Source organism: Helianthus annuus, chromosome 9, assembly GCF_002127325.2.
Source record: "Helianthus annuus cultivar XRQ/B chromosome 9, HanXRQr2.0-SUNRISE, whole genome shotgun sequence".
Taxonomy (NCBI): Eukaryota; Viridiplantae; Streptophyta; class Magnoliopsida; order Asterales; family Asteraceae; genus Helianthus; species Helianthus annuus.
Window position 1 is genome coordinate 163,398,429 of NC_035441.2, and position 20,016 is coordinate 163,418,444.

At 35.9% G+C, this 20,016-nt stretch overlaps 1 protein-coding gene and 1 long non-coding RNA gene across 3 annotated transcripts; one reads left to right on the top strand and one right to left on the bottom strand.

Annotated features, from left to right (window-relative positions):
* Positions 1–1,891: 1,891 nt before the first annotated feature.
* Positions 1,892–3,660, bottom strand: LOC110876662 (mannan endo-1,4-beta-mannosidase 5). Its single transcript, XM_022124826.2, has 5 exons — positions 3,295–3,660; positions 3,011–3,205; positions 2,805–2,927; positions 2,510–2,712; positions 1,892–2,422 (listed from the first exon to the last, which is right to left on the bottom strand). Exons 1-5 carry the CDS (start codon positions 3,658–3,660, stop codon positions 1,909–1,911), a joined length of 1,401 nt encoding a protein of 466 aa, XP_021980518.2. The 3' UTR covers positions 1,892–1,908.
* A 12,459-nt stretch (positions 3,661–16,119) lies between these two features.
* Positions 16,120–20,016, top strand: LOC110879357. Of its 2 annotated transcripts, XR_004867725.1 has the most exons (4): positions 16,120–16,346; positions 16,443–19,141; positions 19,267–19,345; positions 19,520–20,016. It is a non-coding gene; the product is annotated as an uncharacterized LOC110879357 (long non-coding RNA). The 2 variants fall into 2 exon arrangements; XR_004867726.1 differs by lacking the exon at positions 19,267–19,345.

The window sequence follows — 20,016 nt, forward strand, 5'->3', positions numbered from 1 at the left end:
TCATATCCAACGTACCAGGATTTGTAAGAGGAGACTAGACGAAAACATAAGAGCAAGTCCAGCAAGCCTGAAAACGAGGATGATTTCAGGAATCTTTGTTAAGATGAGAGAATTAATAAAGATTAATTACAATAATAATAATAATTTTCAATTTGATTGGCTTACACTGCAGGGGTAGATCACGCTGCAGATCACGATCCGAGAGAAGGGTAGTAGACATGCACCCAAAAAGAAGAGAAAGTTAAAATCATGTAAAAGTTATGATAGAGCTAATTAGCTAAAGCAAACTTAAGTAATTGTTTAATTTATGTTTAGCAGATATCCATTATATTACATATAATATATGTTTAGCAGATATAAATGTCAATCAATGAAAATAGCAAACAATTACATTGGGGAGACTTTTGAGATTGAGAAAAAAAATAGAAACAAATCACCAGAAGAAAACCATTTAACATATTAAGATTCTCTTTTCTTGTCAAATGTGAACATTTCGAATCCGTGATATATTATATTTGAAAGCTTACAGAATTAAGAAAACGAAACCAATGGTTTAATTTTGCTTGAATTAAACAAAAGTCATTTTCAATTCAAGGGAATGCAAACAGCCCTACGCACTGTGTTTGTACTTTCCTAATTTGATATCGACTAAAGTATTTTATTTAGAACACATTTGACTGTTTTGATAAGAAAATGAATTATTGGAATGTCAAAAAGTCAGGAATCTTTGTTAAGATATCATATTTTATAAAACCCCACTATCAGAAGAACGAGGGGAGAGGAGAAAAGGGGGTGTGCGGCTGATGTTGTTCTGGTATGGAAGATGAAAGGGGAACGAGAGATGGAGAGTGACTGTGACGGTGATGGTGGAGGGTGGAGGAGGGTGATGGTGGGTGGAGGTTGAAGATGAAGTGTGGTGGTGGGGTTTTATAAATAAAAATGAAGAAGATGCCCGGATAGTCCCTATGGTTTAGCCTTTTAAGGAAAGGGTATTTTTGTCATTTCACACCCTTTTAACAGAGAAAACAAATTGAAGTTAGACACAGGGACTATCCGGGAACAAAAAATGAAAAGATGGGGACTATTCAAGTAATTTTAGAAAGTTAGGGACTATAGGTGAAAAAAGGCGAAACCACAGGGACTATCCGGGCATTTTTCTCTTTTAAGAAATTATTAATGTTTTTGTTACATAATTAGCAACGACATTAAAAAAAACTAATTGTGTTAACTTTTAGTTAATACAAAATATGGAATTGCTCGAGGAAAATAAATTCAAAGTTAAGACTATCAGAGTTGAAACTAATCTCGTCAATAGGTCAAAGTTCAGATTTTGCAAATCCAAATTCCATGAGAACTATAGCTATTTATTACATGAGTAAAGTCCTTTTTGAGTCCCTGTGGTTTGTGTATTTTAACTATTTGAATTCAAAAACCAAATTTGTCTTGATTTGAGTCTCTGTAGTTTGTATTTTTAACTTTTTGAATCCAAAATGAAACTTCATCCAACCCTTTGAGTCCCTGTGGTTTGTATTTTTAACCTTTTGAATTCAACCCTTTTAGTCCATGATTTGGATGAGGTTTGCGTTTTGGATTCAAAGGGTTAAAAATACAAACGACAGGGACTCAAATCAAGACATGTTTAATTTTTAAATTCAAATAGTTAAAATGCACAAACCACAGGAACTCAAAAAGGACTTTACTCTACATTGAGTTAAATTTTGTATAGTTTAGTTAGTTTTTTTCTTCTTTCTAATTGAATGGCAATTTCTTTACGAAGAATCTGCATTTCATTAGATTCCAATAAAAAATCATGTATCAAATAATAATAACATATTAATTAAATCACAGATTCAAAAATAATAAGTTGGTCTTGATTGATCTAATCCACCAAGTCACTTGTACAAACTCTCAAGGCCCTGCATTTCTTGATCCTTTTCGAGTGTGAGCATGATTTGCATGACGATGCTGAGGATCCGATGCCACCAATGGATGGTCTCCAGTACCTTGATCAGATTCGATTTCACGAGCTTGGTTTACGGGCACATTTTGAGCTCCGGTTCTTAATGATTGTGATAGAGTGGTCATGGCATGAGATTGCTGCAAAATGAGGCTATCAGTGGACGGGCTTTCGGACAAGATTATTTCGTAACCATCACCGTAGGAACCCATCCCGTCCGCCATAAGCTGCCACACTAAACCACCACCAACCGTCCCTCCACTCCTTGCCTCCATGTAAATGTTTCTATAAACAGCATTCATGTATGCATTTCTTATGTTAATGTTATAATCCGAGTCTTTGCTGGACTTACCAAATTCTGCTATCACCAATGGCTTCTTTAGGACATTTCTTGAATCGTCGTAGTGACTCGACATCCATCTTTGCATAAATGCCATTTGTGAATTTTCAGTTTGTCCAGAGAACCTGCAGTAATTTACACTTGTTATATATTTTGCATATACGCCTAACTATTTGTGTTTATAGTCGTTATACGCATGATAACATGATTACCATTGGTCAGGATAGGCATGTATAGTGGTGAAATCGATTTCCCTAATAAGATTGTTGCTGATGAAATCAGTTCCAACTTGGTAACCCGGGTTTATTTGTTTTCGTTCGGGCATTGTGTCTCCGTAAAACCCTTCCATCCCAATCTCCAACAAATGATGTTTATCCAGTGATTTAACAAACGTAGCCATTTCTTGTACCCAAGCCTAATGAGAAATGTGAGATAAATAAGTTCAACTTTATATATTTCTAGCTTCATTTAAAAGAATCATGTAACTAAAAAAACATATTCACTCACATTAACCATTCGTCCGGAGTAATCTAGTTGGCAGCGAGGCTCGTTGATGAGTTCCCACGCCATTATTGTGTTGTCGTCCTTGTAAGGGATTTTAGTGATTGTATTCACTCTTGTAATAACTCTCTGAGGTCATTGTTATGCGTATAAGTAGCTATATAAACATATTTACTTATATTAAACACATGTTTTATAACTTTTTAACTTACTTCAACATGGTTCTTGTAATACCCTTTAACTACAGGATTTGTGTAGAAATCGTCATCACTTTTGAGCTGAACGCCCGAGCTTCTAGCCCACTCAACGTATTGTGGTCTCCCTCCAAAGTCTTTGTAATTGTTAACAAAACTTAATATCAACTTAAGACCGTATTTTCTTGCTTGTGCCACCACAAAATCCAATCCCTGTGTATAAAAATCACATCTTATGTTAGGAAATTAAAACGTCCTTCTATATATACTATACCAACAAAATAAATATAGATGGTGGGTACCTGAAATACACGTTCATCATATACTCCTGGTGAAATTTGTAAGGCTTTACCATCAGTGCCATCTTCGAATGCCCATGTACGACACACCAAAAGACCTGCATCCGTAGCGTCTTGTAGGACCTGCGTCACTTTGTACCTCTCGCTAGGATCCGAGGCTACATTCATCATCCAGTATGCATTAAAACCATTGAATAGAAAAGGTGAACCATTGAGAACAAAGCTAGTTCCTTTGGTTTGAACAAAACCACCTTCTTTACCCTTGTGAACGCTAGCTTCACAAGTACAACCCGAAAATGATGTGTATAGAACAAAAGCAAGAAAAATAGCACTCCATGAAAGTCGACCAGATTTAATGTAAGTAGCCATTGTTGGTCGAGTTTCTGAATGCATGAGATGATGGAAAACGTTGGTATTTATAATGAGTTTTGTATATGAACGTTTGCTAAAAATAGAAGTAAAAAAGAATTTGTAAGAAACAGAAGAGCCAGGAATTGGGCCTCATTTTCGTGTGATAGAAGATGGCCATTACGGGGATTATAATAAAAAATACTTATGGGACAATAAAAGAACCAACATTGGCGCATGGGTCATTAGATTTTTGTTTGTGTGAACTAATTTAGATGTCATGTATTGTATTGCTTGTTTCGGTTTCTGCAAGCAGGCCAGACACTCGTGCGTATGTTCTTTTGAGGTGAACTTAAACATTACAAGTTTACAAGTTATCAAAAAACAATTGGTTAAACTAAAGGACAATTCATATTAGACCGGTGGGTATGGGGAGGATAGTCTCTTTGAAGACTACCCGCCACGTAGGCGCCACGTAATCACGGGAGGAGGATGCTCCTCTTGGGGACTATACCCAAGGGTGTGGGAAGACTACCCACTTTAATAAAAAAAACAATATATATTCAAGGAGATAGAGATAGAGGGGCCCACCAATGAAAAAGGCAGCCAATCACATGGATCGTCTCCTCCGTCTGGATTCCGACGTTGGCGACACCGATGTGCCCAAGGGGGCGGTGTGAGACATGGCTAAAGGAGGGGGGGGGGGGGGGGGACGGCCCTCTGCCGATCCCCATACCCATCGGTCTTATATATTGGTGACGGGCTTTGTGTACGGCTCGATCCCTGAGCAAATCCAGAAAAAAGGTAACTTTAGTTTTCAAATTTACATGAGTTGAGTTAACCCATAAACAGATACATGTGTTTCGTTCGAAAGATGTTTGTGTGAAAACAAATTAATTTTTACTCATTTTATATTTTGAAACTAGTTGTGGGTATTACTTCATATTTTTATTTTGATTTATGCTTCACCTTATTAGCCATAATATACATATTTTGACTTTTGTGGCAGGATTTGGTTGTTCAAAAATTTAGATATGGGATTTGTTTTGTTAAAATTTGGGTGGGTTTTATTCCTACACGTGTTTGTATGCAACTGGGAGGGTTGCATGTTTGTTGGTATGCAACTGGGAGGGTTTCTACACATGTGCTATTGTTTTGGGTTAGGGTATTTGGCTAAGTTTTGTGGGTTTGTTTATGTTTACGTTTGGTGTATATCATACTTACGCTGTTTGTAAAATGATAGTTTGTGATTTTTTTTCTCTAAGTTTACGTTTGGTGTAAATTCCAGATTTACACTATGTTTTAGAGAAAAAACTGGATGCAAAAACAATTTACGTCGACGTAAAAAAATTTACGTTAATGTAAAAATGGTGTAAATAATTTCGCTGTAAATTTATTTCACGTTTGTAAATTTTTAGTTTTACATACGTTTATGGATTCACGTTTGTAAATTTTTTCTTTTTTACGTACGTTTGAAAAATGTTTCTAGGTACGTTGTCGAATGTAAACAAAACTTGCGCACGACGTCACATGTAAAAGGTTTTTTTACATGTGATTTCAAATGTCAAATTTTTTGTTTACGCACGGTTTGAATGTCAAATTTTTGTTTACATACGCTAAAAGAGTACGTAATAAAAAAATTGACATTCGAAACCGCAGGTAAACAAAAAAATTTGACATTTGAAATCACATGTAAAAAAACCTTTACGTGTGACTTTAAATTCGACAGTTAAAAAAATGTTTACATTCAACAAAGAATGTAAAAAAAAATTGCCCACGGTGTCAAATGTAAAAAATGTTTTTTTACATACACATAGAAAGTACGTAAAAAAAAGATTTGGCATTCGAAACCGCACGTAAACAAAAAAATTGACATACAAAATCATACAGAAAAAAACCTTTACGTATGACTTTACATTCGACGTTTATATTAGACATAAAAATTTGTGTTCATATGTGAAACGACGACATATTTTTTTGTAAAAATTGGATGTAAAAAACATTCCTGTCGTTGCACTATATCTTAGAAATGTTTTTTAATGTACGGGTGTCGAATGCATACATTTTTCATGTGTTGGAATGCCGAATGTAAACTCATACGTAAATGACTTTTTACGTACGGGTGTTGAATGTCAAAAAAAGTTTCTTCGGACGATGTCAAATTTCAAAAAAAAAAAATTACGCATGTTGTCGAATCTAAAATGTTTTTTTCAAAATATCCAATGTAAACTCACACGTATTTTTTTTTCTTTTTTTCTTTTTTTTTGCAAACAGTGTCAAGTGTCAAAAAAAATTTACGTACGGAGTTGAACATGATCATAATTTTTTTTGTGAAAGGTGTTGAAAGGATATGTTGTTTTATAAAAAATAATATTGAACTAGAATATTAACTAGCGTGCGTTGCGCTGCAGCCAACGAAATTGACATGCTGTTGATCAGATTCACATTTACAATGTGTTAAAGATGTTTTTATCGGTAAGTTTGTATTACTATCTTATATAAATAAATAATTCACCAAATTATCTCAATACAATTAATGGTATCATAATTACTACGTTACATGGCTTGTATCCATATAAATAATCTATCGTATTAAGCTCCCCGCGTTGCGGCGGGGGTGTAAAACTGTGAAAAATAGCACCAATGCCACCCTATAGTCAACGGACACCAACATTTAAGTTGCGGCGTCTTAACGTGGAAAATTAGACCAACATATAAAAATAGAAAATAATAACTAACTCGATTTAGGACTCGCACGTTGTGACGAACTTATTAAACGAAAAAAAATAGACTAAGTAAACGCACTGAACCACACACGTACGTTGCCCCATGTTAACTCGCAAAATTTAGAATGAAGGGTATAACAAAACGTAAAATCGTTGAACCACACACACACACATTGTGCCGTGTTAAGTCGCAAAATTTATATCTAAACATAAAACGAAAAATTTTGCAAAATATGGAAAACATAGGGATCAAAGTTGAAAGTAAAATGGTTGTGAGCTTAAATTGGAAAAACTAAAAACTTTTGGGTTAAAATTACAAAATCAAGTAGTTTTGGGTTTAAAGTGAAACATGAATTAAAAAAAAACCCAAAAACACGGGATACAACATCACTAAGCATCATGTACAATACAACTATGCATAAAAAACTTATTAAGCATCATGTACAAACCACTATACACCAACATCTTTCAACTTTCAACTTTCAAATTTCAAATTAATATTAATATTAATATTAATATTAATGGATGCAACAATGCAAATTAATAGTACTAAACTTTAAGCAATGGGTACAACTACTAATGCAACAATATGTTGCAAAATAATAGTATATAAATTTGATATTTTTTAAAAGATAATTAAACTTGATGTTTCAAAAGTTATGAATGTTTAAAGTTTACAATGTGCCAAACTCAAGAGCTGGAAATCTGCAGCTCAAATTAAGCAGCAGTCTGACGAAAACAAGGCGTCGCGTCACGCGACACCAAACAGGAATTAACGTCACGCAACGCGACAGCTCTGGCGGGCCGCGAAGGCTAACATGTGATCTGTCGCGGGGCGCGACAGACCTAAATAGCTGAAATTGTTGTTTGTTTTCGTTGTACAACATTAGAATTCAACTACGTTTGATTTTATGTTGTCAAAACTAACAAATTGGTGTGGTTTTGACCTTAGGTGATGATGGACTTAATCCGGATGGCGATCAAGCATCTTTTCAAGAACCGAACACAATCTTTTGAAGCTTCCACGATTAGTTAACTTTGTTTAAGACAATGTTTATGATGTTGACACTTAAATATTTGTTTTGGGGCTGTTAAAACTGATGCAGGAGCATATCACCATATCTCATATTTTTATTTAAAATTTGAATTTCCTATTTTATCTTTTTCATAGTTATAAATTACGGTCTAGAGTTTATTGTTTACTCAGTTTTTAGTTTGATTATTGTAAAGAAAACCTTGAGGTTTCTTTGAACCATTCGGTTCCAGGTCTTTGAATGAATCATTGTGTTTGAGCCATTTGATTGCTAAGAGAAACTGCATCAGGTGGTATCAGAGCTATGGTTTATCAAATGGCTTGACGTGGAGATGAATACTTTCTTGCTCGTAGAGTCGCCGACCGAGGCAACGACATGAGTGTTTTCTATTCACGTGCTTGTGGTGAAGATCGACACCCTACTCGCAGAGTCGTCGACCGAGGCAGCGATGGAGTCTATCTCGACCCACGGGATTTTAAGATCAAAAGGCTCCGACAACGAATCCGAGATTTTGAAGAAATCAAACGGCTCCGTCAACGAGTCCGGGATCTTGAAGAGAACAGACGGCTCCGTCAACGAGTCCGAGATCTTGAGTTACACCAGGAGAGGCGCGTTATGGGAACCGAATCGCTTCACATCTTCCGGGACGATGTGAACGAGGAGGAGGAGAATCCGTTCGGCCGTTACCCACCCCGGTTCTACGAACCAATCTATCAAGAGAATTTATCGGAAGAGGAACCTCGATTCGATGAATACGGGATTGAACCCGGCGAGGAAGAATGTTTGTGGGTGCTAAAAGCTCTTAGCAGCCTTACCATTCAAGAAGACGAACCAATATCTGTTGAATATTTGAATGAAAATGCGGTTGCTAAAGGTAGTGCTACAATGGCCACCGGGGGTAAGTCAGTTGCTCGCGACGAAAGTGATGGTGAGGAGGAGGAGTTAAGAGATGACGGCATGAAGAGTGCTATAGTTAGAGATAAGCCTATTGTCGTTGATTCTTTTAAGCGTAAAAGCACAGTGGCCGGAGGTGAAACGGTTGTCGTTGGTGGCGTTGGGGCGGCTAGTGTTGAAGAGTCTCATAACGTGGTCGCTAGGGGTGGTGTTGCGCTGAATTTGGAAGTCCAAGTATTACCGCCGTCAAATCCAGGAAAATTGAATTTTGAATTACACCCGGTATTATCTCCTAAGAATCCTCGATTTCAAATTGGAAGTGATTTCAAAATTATTGATAAAAGAATCTCAGTAGCTTTTGATAAGAAAATTATTTATAGTAATGGATGCAAGCCACCTATGCGTATGCATGAGAATATTACACGTGGGCCAATAAAGCCTATTGAAAAGTTTAGTGAAAATATGATCAGGCACGTGGGAGTGGAGCAGAATTTAAATTATTGTGGGAGTCATGTGAACATTCCAAGTGAGCTTAGCAACCTACCCATATGTAAATCTAATGGATTGATGGTTAATATAGTCTCACCTATTAAAACAAATGGTGGGCCAACATTTGGTGTGGACACTTCTTTCTTGGAGATGGTAGAAAAAGTGAAAATATATAATGGGCTTTTCCCGCATAGCCCAAAAGAAAAGCCTTCAGGGAAGACTATAATAGATCCGATATATCAACCAAATTTTGTCAGTGGGTCTACCAAATTTTGTCAATCGACTCAATTACATACTCCATTTGATCCAGGTGGTACAGGTTCTGAACAGGGCGAGTTGATCCATAAAGTTAAGTTGTTTAAAGGGGTAATGATGATAATCATAAAGCGGAATCGGATTGATGTTCCATTCGACCCAGGTGGCTTTGGTTCGAAGACAAAACTCGAGGACGAGTTTTTTTTGAAGACAGGGAGTATGATACAGGAGCATATCACCATATCTCATATTTTTATTTAAAATTTGAATTTCCTATTTTATCTTTTTCATAGTTATAAATTAGGGTCTAGAGTTTATTGTTTACTCAGTTTTTAGTTTGATTATTGTAAAGAAAACCTTGAGGTTTCTTTGAACCATTCGGTTCCAGGTCTTTGAATGAATCATTGTGTTTGAGCCATTTGATTGCTAAGAGAAACTGCATCAGATGCAGGAGCATATCACCATATCTTATATTTTTATTTAAAATTTGAATTTCCTATTTTATCCTTTTCATAGTTATAAATTAGGGTCTAAGTTTATTGTTTACGCAGTTTTGGTTTATTATTGAATAGAAAGAACTATGTTCTTGAACCTTTTGGTTCGTTTATCAGTCTTTGATTAGTCAATTGTTCTTGAGTCATTTGATTGCACGTGAAACTGCATCAGGTGGTATCAGAGCTATGGTTTATCAAATGGCTCAACGTGGAGATGAATACTTTCTTGCTCGTAGAGTCGCCGACCGAGGCAACGGCATGAGTGTTTTCTATTCACGTGCTTGTGGTGAAGATCGACACCATACTCGCAAAGTCGCCGACCGAGGCAGCGATGGAGTCTATCTCGACCCACAGGATTTTAAGATCAAAAGGCTCCGACAACGAATCCGAGATTTTGAAGAAATCAAACGGCTCCGTCAACGAGTCCGGGATCTTGAAGAGATCAGACGGCTCCGTCAACGAGTCCGGGATCTTGAAGAGATCAAACGGCTCCGTCAACGAGTCCGAGATCTTGAGTTACAATGGGAGAGGCGCGCTATGGGAACCGAATCGATTCACATCGTCCGAGACGATGTGAACGAGGAGGAGGAGAATCCGTTCGGCCGTTACCCACCCCGGTTCTACGAACCAATCTATCAAGAGAATTTATCGGTAGAGGAACCCCGATTCGATGAAGACGGGATTAAACCCGGCGAGGAAGAATGTTTGTGGGTGCTAAAAGCTCTTAGCAGTCTTACCATTCAATAAGACGAACCAATATCTGTTGAATATTTGAATGAAAATGCGGTTGCTAAAGGTAGTGCTACGATGGCCACCGGGGGTAAGTCAGTTGCTCGCGACGAAAGTGATGGTGAGGAGGAGTTAAGAGATGACGGCATGAAGAGTGCTGTAGTTAGAGATAAGCCTATTGTCAATGATTCTTTTAAGCATAAAAGCACCGTGGCCGGAGGTGACACGGTTGTCGTTGGTGGCGTTGGGACGGCTAGTGTTGAAGAGTCTCACAACGTGGACGCTAGGGGTGGTGTTGCGCTGAATTTGGAAGTCCAAGTATTACCCCCGTCAAATCCGGGAAAATTGAATTTTGAATTACACACGGTATTATCTCCTAAGAATCCTCGATTTCAAACTGGAAGTGATTTCAAAATTATTGAAAAAAAAAATCTTAGTAGCTTTTGATAAGAAATTTATTTATAGTAATGGATGCAAGCCATCTATGTGTATGCATGAGAATATTACACGTGGGCCAATAAAGCCTATTGAAAATTTTAGTGAAAATATGATCAGGCACGTGGGAGTGGAGCAGAATTTAAATTATTGTGGGAGTCATGTGAATATTCCAAGTGAGCTTAGCAACCTATCCATATGTAAATCTAATCTACTGGTGGTGAATATAGTCTCACCTATTGAAACAAATGGTGGGCCAACATTTGGTGTGGACACTTCTTTCTTGGAGATGGTAGAAAAAGTGAAAATATATAATGGGCTTTTCCCGCATAGCCCAAAAGAAAAGCCTTCAGGGAAGACTAGAATAGATCCGATATATCAACCAAATTTTGTCGGTGGGCCTACCAAATTTTGTCAATCGACTCAATTACATACTCCATTTGATCCAGGTGGTACAGGTTCTGAAGAGGGCGAGTTGATCCATAAAGTTAAGTTGTTTAAAGAGGTAATGATGATAATCATAAAGCGGAATCGGGTTGATGTTCCATTCGACCCAGGTGGCTTGGTTCGAAGACAACTCGAGGACGAGTTTTTTTTTGAAGACGGGGAGTATGATGCAGGAGCATATCACCATATCTTATATTTTTATTTAAAATTTGAATTTCCTATTTTATCCTTTTCATAGTTATAAATTAGGGTCTAAGTTTATTGTTTACGCAGTTTTGGTTTATTATTGAATAGAAAGAACTATGTTCTTGAACCTTTTGGTTCGTTTATCAGTCTTTGATTAGTCAATTGTTCTTGAGCCATTTGATTGCACGCGAAACTGCATCAAAAACTAGTAGTAGTTATCTAGAATGTTAACTTTATGAAAACTTCCATTTGGTATGAAATGTTAATCGAAGTTTTTGATTATAAAATGTTCCATTTTATATTAAATTCTTATATAAATGAGAAGGGTGTTACAAGTTGGTATCAGAGATCAAGGTTGTCAACAAAGTGTGTCTGGTTCAAGCTTGATCGATCATCCGGTAAGAATTATTTATATGAGTAGATTGTAATAAAACATTAGGAAAAGTATTTGAATTTAAGTGCATGGGAGGAGTGTGTTAATACACTCAAAACCGGAAAGTGCACTAAACACGAATGGTTTAAGCAAGTTACAAACTTGGCTAAATCAAAATGAAAGATGCAAATGATAATGAAACGAAATATTTGACAATTGATATAAACATTTCAGATTCGAGATGTCTAGTGTTGGTAAAAGACGATTAATTAATATAAAGCCTAACCATGGATTGATTATAAAATAAGTATAATTGAATGTCACGTATAACAATACGGGCAACGTTGAATAACAAGATTATTGATAAATTAGAAATGTTTGGATGATATGATGACCACATTTGAAGATGACGGGAGTTAAATGATTTAAATGGCGGAAGGTTCGGAGGCATGACAGAGAACATGCCAGCAAAGAACCTAAATCAAGTGATGATTTGAGACAACGGAGTACATCGGGGCGAGTATAAACCAGGTACACGTTCTAAATTAAGATAGGACAAGTGGAATGTAAAAATTCACATGATAACTGATAGTTGCATATGGGCATATATGGTGAGTGAATTATGCTAAACAAATAAATGGTGAGCATGTGAAACCGAGGTAAGGGTAATCCTGATAAATACTAGAGCGGGAAGGAGTGCGTGTGCACTCGAACCCGGGAATGTAATAAGAGATAAGTGTCATAATGGGAAGGAGTGCGCGTACACTCGAACCCGGGAAACTTAATGAAGTGAATAAATATCGTGTTGGGAAGGAGTGTAATTACACTCGAACCCGGAAATTTGCAATAGTAATAAATGGCAAGGACAAGTTTATAGAATTGGCCAAACCAAATAAAACATGTAGAAACATAGTTATTATTAATAAACGATGTGGGTAAATTCCATACAACGACATGGAATGATAAAATGAAACGAATCAGTTCCTTGTTATTATTAAACAACAGATTAAGGTTAAGAATGAGAAATTAAGACTCGGGCGGAATATATCCTCAAGGGAAAAAAAACTAAATGGATGATACGTATTATTCGCTAATGTGAATAATGAAGTATCAATGAATACGGATTTAGATACTTGGGTATGGGTAACCATCTAAGTGACACGTTATTAATAAAACCCTTACGAGGAAGAACGATGATCACATTGATGGGTGTGATCGAATAAAAGATTAGTAAAATAAACGAATCTTAGGCTTAAAAAGGACGCCATGACACCCAAAATTGTATTTCTAAGAGCAAAATGACACGGGTAAAAGATGATCTACGAGATCACCATAACCTTCGGAATTATAAAGAATGTAAAGGTTTAAAGGACTAAATGACACTCGCGTCACCAATAGAAAGAAATAAGTTATATGGGGCCTCGCCAAGAAGGGTAAAAGCCTAAAAGAAATAGCCTACAAGGCTAAGCGAAAGAACCTACGGGTCACTTGGGTAAAGCGTGGGAACTAGTTATGATTCCCCGCATAAAACAGTAACGGAAAAGAATAATTCTTGTCGTCAATTTCTTGATATGAATAATTGACATTTGTTAAAGAGAAAAAAAAACGTTCCACTAAAATTCAGTTTTGTAAGAAACAACGTTCTAACAAATATGAATATTATGAGAGAGATTAGAAAATGGTTAATACTAAAGGATATAGGTCTTAACACCGATAGGTGTAAGACGATACATTCGAAAGAAAGACTCTTAATAATGAAAAGCCAACATAAACTTAAACATAACATGATGTGATCACGGACACAAAAGTGATATAGAATACAACCACGTTGTAATAAGAGTTACTAGATATGAAATTACAAGCACACAAAAGGCCGATGACGGCAATATAGTATACCCGAATGACGAGGCATAAGGTAAAACGGTGACTAATCAGTCTAGCCGGTAAAACCATTTATAGTCAAAGCAATGTTGTGACCTATGTAAAGTGCTTGTCAATGTAGGATTAGCGTGAAGTAAACATGCTGACCGACTCAGTGACCGGGTGGTCAAAAGACAACTCGGTCGAATAGGCGACAAGGATAGGAAATAAATGATAAAAGGTTACGATCCATGAGGACATATGCCCAAAAGCCGCACATGTCAATACAAATGAAAACTTTATACCGGAAAAAAAGAATGTCTTGAAAAGCGAAACTAAGATAGTTTAGTCCAAACCAAAGGACTACTTAAAGAAGGTTTCGAGGACGAAACTTATTTAAGGGGGGTAGACTTGTAACACCCCGAAAATGTAAATCTTTTATTTTAAATAAAATGTTGGTAAATAAATAAGTGAACTAACTAGGATTAAAAATAACCTAGTTAGATAAAAGTCTTGTAGTGACTTATAAATGGGTTAAAAACACTAAAAATATAAACCAAATGATAGTTAAGGGACCTAAGTTGTTGAAATGGAAACTTGAATGATTAAAACAAAATTTATCACACCAAACACACACTTAGGTGTGTGTCTGGTTGATCTCAACAACAAGGGCGACACAAGGGTTCCCTCACAAACCCTAGTTTATGCTAAATCTCACAAATTGAAGGTCAAGATCAATTCCAAATCAAAATCCGAGCACGAAATAGTGATCTCCATTGAAAAAGGAGTCATAAGGGATGTGAATTTTATCGGAAATCTCTAGTTGAATTTCTGATTGAACTTAGAGAATTCGAAAATTTGTTGATGCATGTATGATATATTGATGAAATAGGAACAATATAGTGTCTAGGAGTAAACCCTAGACAAGTATATGTTGAAATCATGCTTAATTCTAGTAAATTCCATGAACACCATTGAAGGTGATTAGTGGGTTTTGTGGAACTTGATAAACATTAGGATTTTGATTGTTGTACTAGTGTAATCTGATTTTTATGAAGTGATTTCAGATTTATTGAGGTTAACATTTATATAAGATAGTTTGATTGATGTTAATTTTGGCTATATAACAAGTTATGAACTTGATAATGAACCATGTAAAATTCTGCCCTTAAAGTGTTTGTAGAAATGCCTAAGTGAAGGCTAAATGTTGAAATTTGAACAAAACCGCATAATTGCACTAATTGGTAAATTATGCGTATTATGTGAATCAAAGAGTTCTAAACGTGATGTAATTGAACTCTATAGGAAAAGGAAGCCGGAGCGTCGAGCGGACAAGCCGGTGTTGACGCACGTTTGAAGGGTGTGCATTGAAGGTATGTAACTTGTTCGTTACAATAGGCAAATTTGGATATTTCAATTGTCATAGTTTTGTTTTAGTATAAAGATGGGTATTAGTTGAAATGATATTGTTCACTACTTGATTGAATAAGTTGAAAATAGATTAGGAAGCGTTTGGTAGTCATTAGAAACGGAGGATTCCGTAAATGAGCCAAACGGGTCAAACAATTGTTTAGTAGTAGTAAAATGGTGTTTTGAATAGTAGTTGGCAAAGAAGGATCACAAGAGCGTGAAGCCACAGTTTTGGTAATGAAACGCCGGTGACCGAAAGCCCCGGAAGTTGGGGGCAAATACGCCTTGTGGTTATAAATTGGTTAGTGTTAAATTAGAGAAAAAATTTATACTGGTCAAACAAATACTTTGTGCATTTATAGACTTCTAGCCCGTACATCTTATTTTGATACAATGATTATAATAGACGCGTTGGAAATTTTATTTCAGACGTATAGGAAAAAGAATCACTAAAAACGGACTTACGGATCAAAAGTTATGAATGTTTAAAGTTTACAATGTGCCAAACTCAAGAGCTGGAAATCTGCAGCTCAAATTAAGCAGCAGTCTGACGAAAACAAGGCGTCGCGTCACGCGACACCAAACAGGAATTAACATCGCGCAACGCGACAGCTCTGGCGGGCCGCGAAGGCTAACATGTGATCTGTCACGGGGCGCGACAGACCTAAATAGCTGAAATTGTTGTTTGTTTTCGTTGTACAGCATTAGAATTCATGTACGTTTGATTTTATGTTGTCAAAACTAACAAATTGGTGTGGTTTTGACCTTAGGTGATGATGGACTTAATCCGGATGGCGATCAAGCATCTTTTCAAGAACCAAACACAATCTTTTGAAGCTTCCGCGATTAGTTAACTTTGTTTAAGACAATGTTTATGATGTTGACACTTAAATATTTGTTTTGGGGTTGTTAAAACTAGTAGTAGTTATCTAGATTGTTAACTTTATGAAAACTTCCGTTTGGTATGAAATGTTAATCGAAGTTTTTGGTTATAAAATGTTCCATTTTATATTAGATTATATATACTTCTAATTTGCAACAAGTTTGAGCATTAGGTATTTGTACCTTATGCTTAATTGATGTTTTATGCTTATAAGAGTAGTACTCTTCTTGTACCATCTGTGTATTCCACGTTGCTTGCTACATAAAAGGACACCACTGCTTCATAAAAAATGAAGGCGGCCATAGTGATATCATCTATTCCCGTCACGATGATTTGGATTCGGTCAGCAGATTACCGGCGTCTAGGGCCAGTCAACGATGACGGCGATTCGATTGTACAATTTGACCGGCAAGCACATGTAACAGTTTCGAGGAGCGTGTGCGGGTTTTGCTTGGAATCCAGTCGCTACAGAACTCAAAGTTAGCGAGTAAGGTAAACCTGACCATTTTAAGCTTTGTTCTTTTAAGTTGTATAATTTTTATCAACAAGTGATGTTCAATTTTGTTGATGATTATGATGATTTGTAAGGGTTGTATAGATGAAATCGGACAAGAGGGAAACAATGATGGTTAAGATGGAATATGTTGGTGACCGACGGTGACGAAGAAGTTGCCAGAAACGAAGAAGCCTAATCGAGTAATAGACAGCCATAGTTCGGTCCTCCGAAACCTGATGGACAACCATAGGTCTGCTTCTCTCTTCTTTAAGTTTTCTATGTATGAAATTCATTATTATATATCAATAATGCCTTGAGTTTTCAGTAGGAAGAGAGAGGTGGATTTGAAAGTATTAAAGGTTGTTGTTAGTGAAGGTTGTTGTTGGAGAATGAACAGAATGATAATAACACAAAGTACAAGTGTTGGTGTACTTAATTATATGGTTTAAAAGAATGATAACTATTGAGGATGTCTAGAAATCGACAAGTGTTGGTATTAACTATATGGTTCAAAAGAATGGTAATTAATTAATCCACACATATTGCAAGGTAGATTGCAACTTTTTCTATACTATGAAATAAGTTAGGATTGTTTGAAATTTGCATTGTATTTGATTTAACTTTACTCCACAGTCGACGATGTGATTAGAAAGGTATTAAAAGTCAACTTATGCAAGTTTGGTTATTTGTTTTATAACCTTTTAAACATACATGGTGCAAGAATGTTGGAACATATTTGTTTGAGAGTTTGAAGTTACTTGCTTGAAGTTCCATTTTTTATGCCAACACCAGCACACAATTTTCGCCTAATTTTAACATCCTTTAATTTGAATGTATGTTTTTACAGGACCCAACCGATAAAAATTGGCAATGACTAGGGGTGTTCAGAATTCGTTTCGAATTCGAAAAATTCGAAATTCGTTTACATTCGATTCGATTATCAAGAATTCGTTTCGATTAAAAGAATTCGAATTCGAATTCGATTCAATTCGAGTCAAGTAAATCGAATACGAATCGAATACGAATTTATAATTTCAAATTCGATTCGATTCGAAATTCAAATAAAAACTATACATTTTTATTTATGATTTTTAAATATAATGCATATATAACTTTTATTAAGCTATACTATAAATTTTTTTCAAATTTTTTTCCAAGTATTAAAATTACATATTACCAAACCCACTACATGGCCCATAAGTCCATAACTAAAACCTAAGTAACAAATCTATCAATAGATTTATAACCCTATAGATATTAACTTTTAGTGTGGTGTGTTTATTCGACTTCTCGTTTTGAATTTTAGACTTATTGTACTTTATTTGGAACTTTATAATGTGATATCGTGCTTATGGATGCTTTAAAATTTATGTTTCATTTTGAAAGTTTTAACATGTTTATACAGAATCTGAATTAAATCGAATTTATTCGAATTCGATTCAAATTCGAATTTTTAATCGAATACAAAGCGAATACGAAGTGGGTTTTTTTATTCGAATACGAATTCGAATCGAATTCGGTAAGTTTTAATCGAATTCGAATCGAATACGAATTCAAGGAAAAATAAAAATTATTCGAATAATTCGATTCGAATAATTTGAAAATTCGATATTCGATTCGATGAACACCCCTAGCAATGACAATTACATATCTCAATGGGAATAAAAATGAGCGGGTTGGTGCAAACAAAAAATGTAGTTTCAATTATGGATTTATGTTGCACAAAATTTGGTAATAATCTATATATATTTTGTTTAATCATTTCTTGCTTTCTCAAATTTGATGGTAGTTGGCTTGCTGGTAAATAACCCAACTTTCCTTTGTTTTAAATAACCCGACTCTCCGGCAAGGTAAATAATCTGACTTTCCTTGCTTTCTCATAATTGATGGTGGATGGGTTGCCGGGAAACCGCCACTCTGTGTGCATCATACTTCATCTAATAACCGAGTAGTCGTGATAGGTGCATCTGCAAATACACACAACCGAAATTTGTAACAAAGCCTGAACTGAAACTATTAACCATCTAGCTCTCAGGGTTCAGCCATAAAACAAAACTGTAGGAAGAGTACAAAGATGTACCCCTGTTTGAAGAGGAACAAGCTGCTCGTCATGCTGCTATTGCAGTCGCTGAGGCATGTTTCCTTTTTGTTTTTGCTTTTCGTTTTAATACAAACGAAGACTATATGATGAAATTGGCCATTTCTTTATAAATATACATGCATATGCATCATCTGGTGCCAAATGCAGCAGACCCTTGTAGCTTCCAAAGATACCATTTTTCACAAATTTGCAGGACGGGAGCAGTAGTATGCACATATGGATGAATCTGAGTTCTGTAAGAAGTGGGTTGGTGACATTACCGTAAAGTAAGGGATTGGTCAGTAGACTTTTCTGTTGCCGACTTTCCGCAATCAACATCAAGAGTTCCAAAATATAAGTTGATAGCCATTCATAACCAAGCAGATTGAATGAAAATGCCAAAGTTACAAAGAACATCCGGGTGAAAGTACGGTTGTTGACAAGAGCATAAGCATGGGTTGATGAAGGGATAAAAGACCATATTGCCTTTGAAAGATGGCAATCCCAACTGATGACTTGGCAAATGAGAGCTCAACTTCTCAGGTACTGTGAGCAGGGAGTTAATTGGTAACCAACCTCGAGGTGTAGACAAAATCAAACAATATGTTGTTGATTAATTATATGGAATCGCTTTTTATGCCTCTTTGTAAAGCAAGAAAAGTTGACGAAGAAGAACGTTACAAGTCGATAATGAAGAAAACAGCCACCAAGGTCAGCCATATCTCTCTTTTATCAAATTTGTTACTGAATTAGAATATACAAATACAATAACAATTGGGAATTCACTTTTTAAACCTAAATAGCATTGAAAATGCACACAAAATTGGCGATTTCAGGTCATGAAGTAGACTGACTACCAACACAAAGAAAGTGATGGTTGTATACGAATTTCTTGATTATAAACGCAAAAACAAGGTGTGCATTCGGATGCTTTTTGTTTCACTAACTTGAATTTAGATTTATTATAATATATATATATTGGTTTAGGTTTTTTTGTTGGGTTTATTTCAACGTTGAGAAATAATGGGTTGGTTCTTTAGAATTCATTTGTTAGCCCTAGCTAATTAGTATGTTTTTACTGTGCTTCAGCCTGGCCATCCAAGTTTACTGATCATTCCCGCAACTCTTTGATTGCTTCTGTTATAGTTGACGAACGACACCAACAAGCCGCCGCCAACCTAACCGTTGACATCCAACGATCGCTGCAAAGGGTTTGAATTTTGTATATCTGTTCCTTGCTTTAACAAACAACTAATTAAGCCCTTGTATTATAGGAGTCGGAACCTTTAGATATTGATCCATGTGACTTGTAGTTCATAAAATGATCACATTGATTGATAAAAATGAAGAGACAGAACCGTAGACTGACCGTCAAGCATATTTTGGGCCTCATCCAGTTAACCCAGCTTATGTCTTTCTGTTCGCTTATTTGTTGTTAACAATCGTGTAACAGTTACAAAAACTTTTACTTTTTAGTCATTTATTGGGTGTTTGATGCTAATCAAGAGTTCATTTAATGTTTCTGAATTGTCCTTATAACGCAAAGAAATTACCCACGAAGAAGTTAGAAAGTTCGTTTAATATCA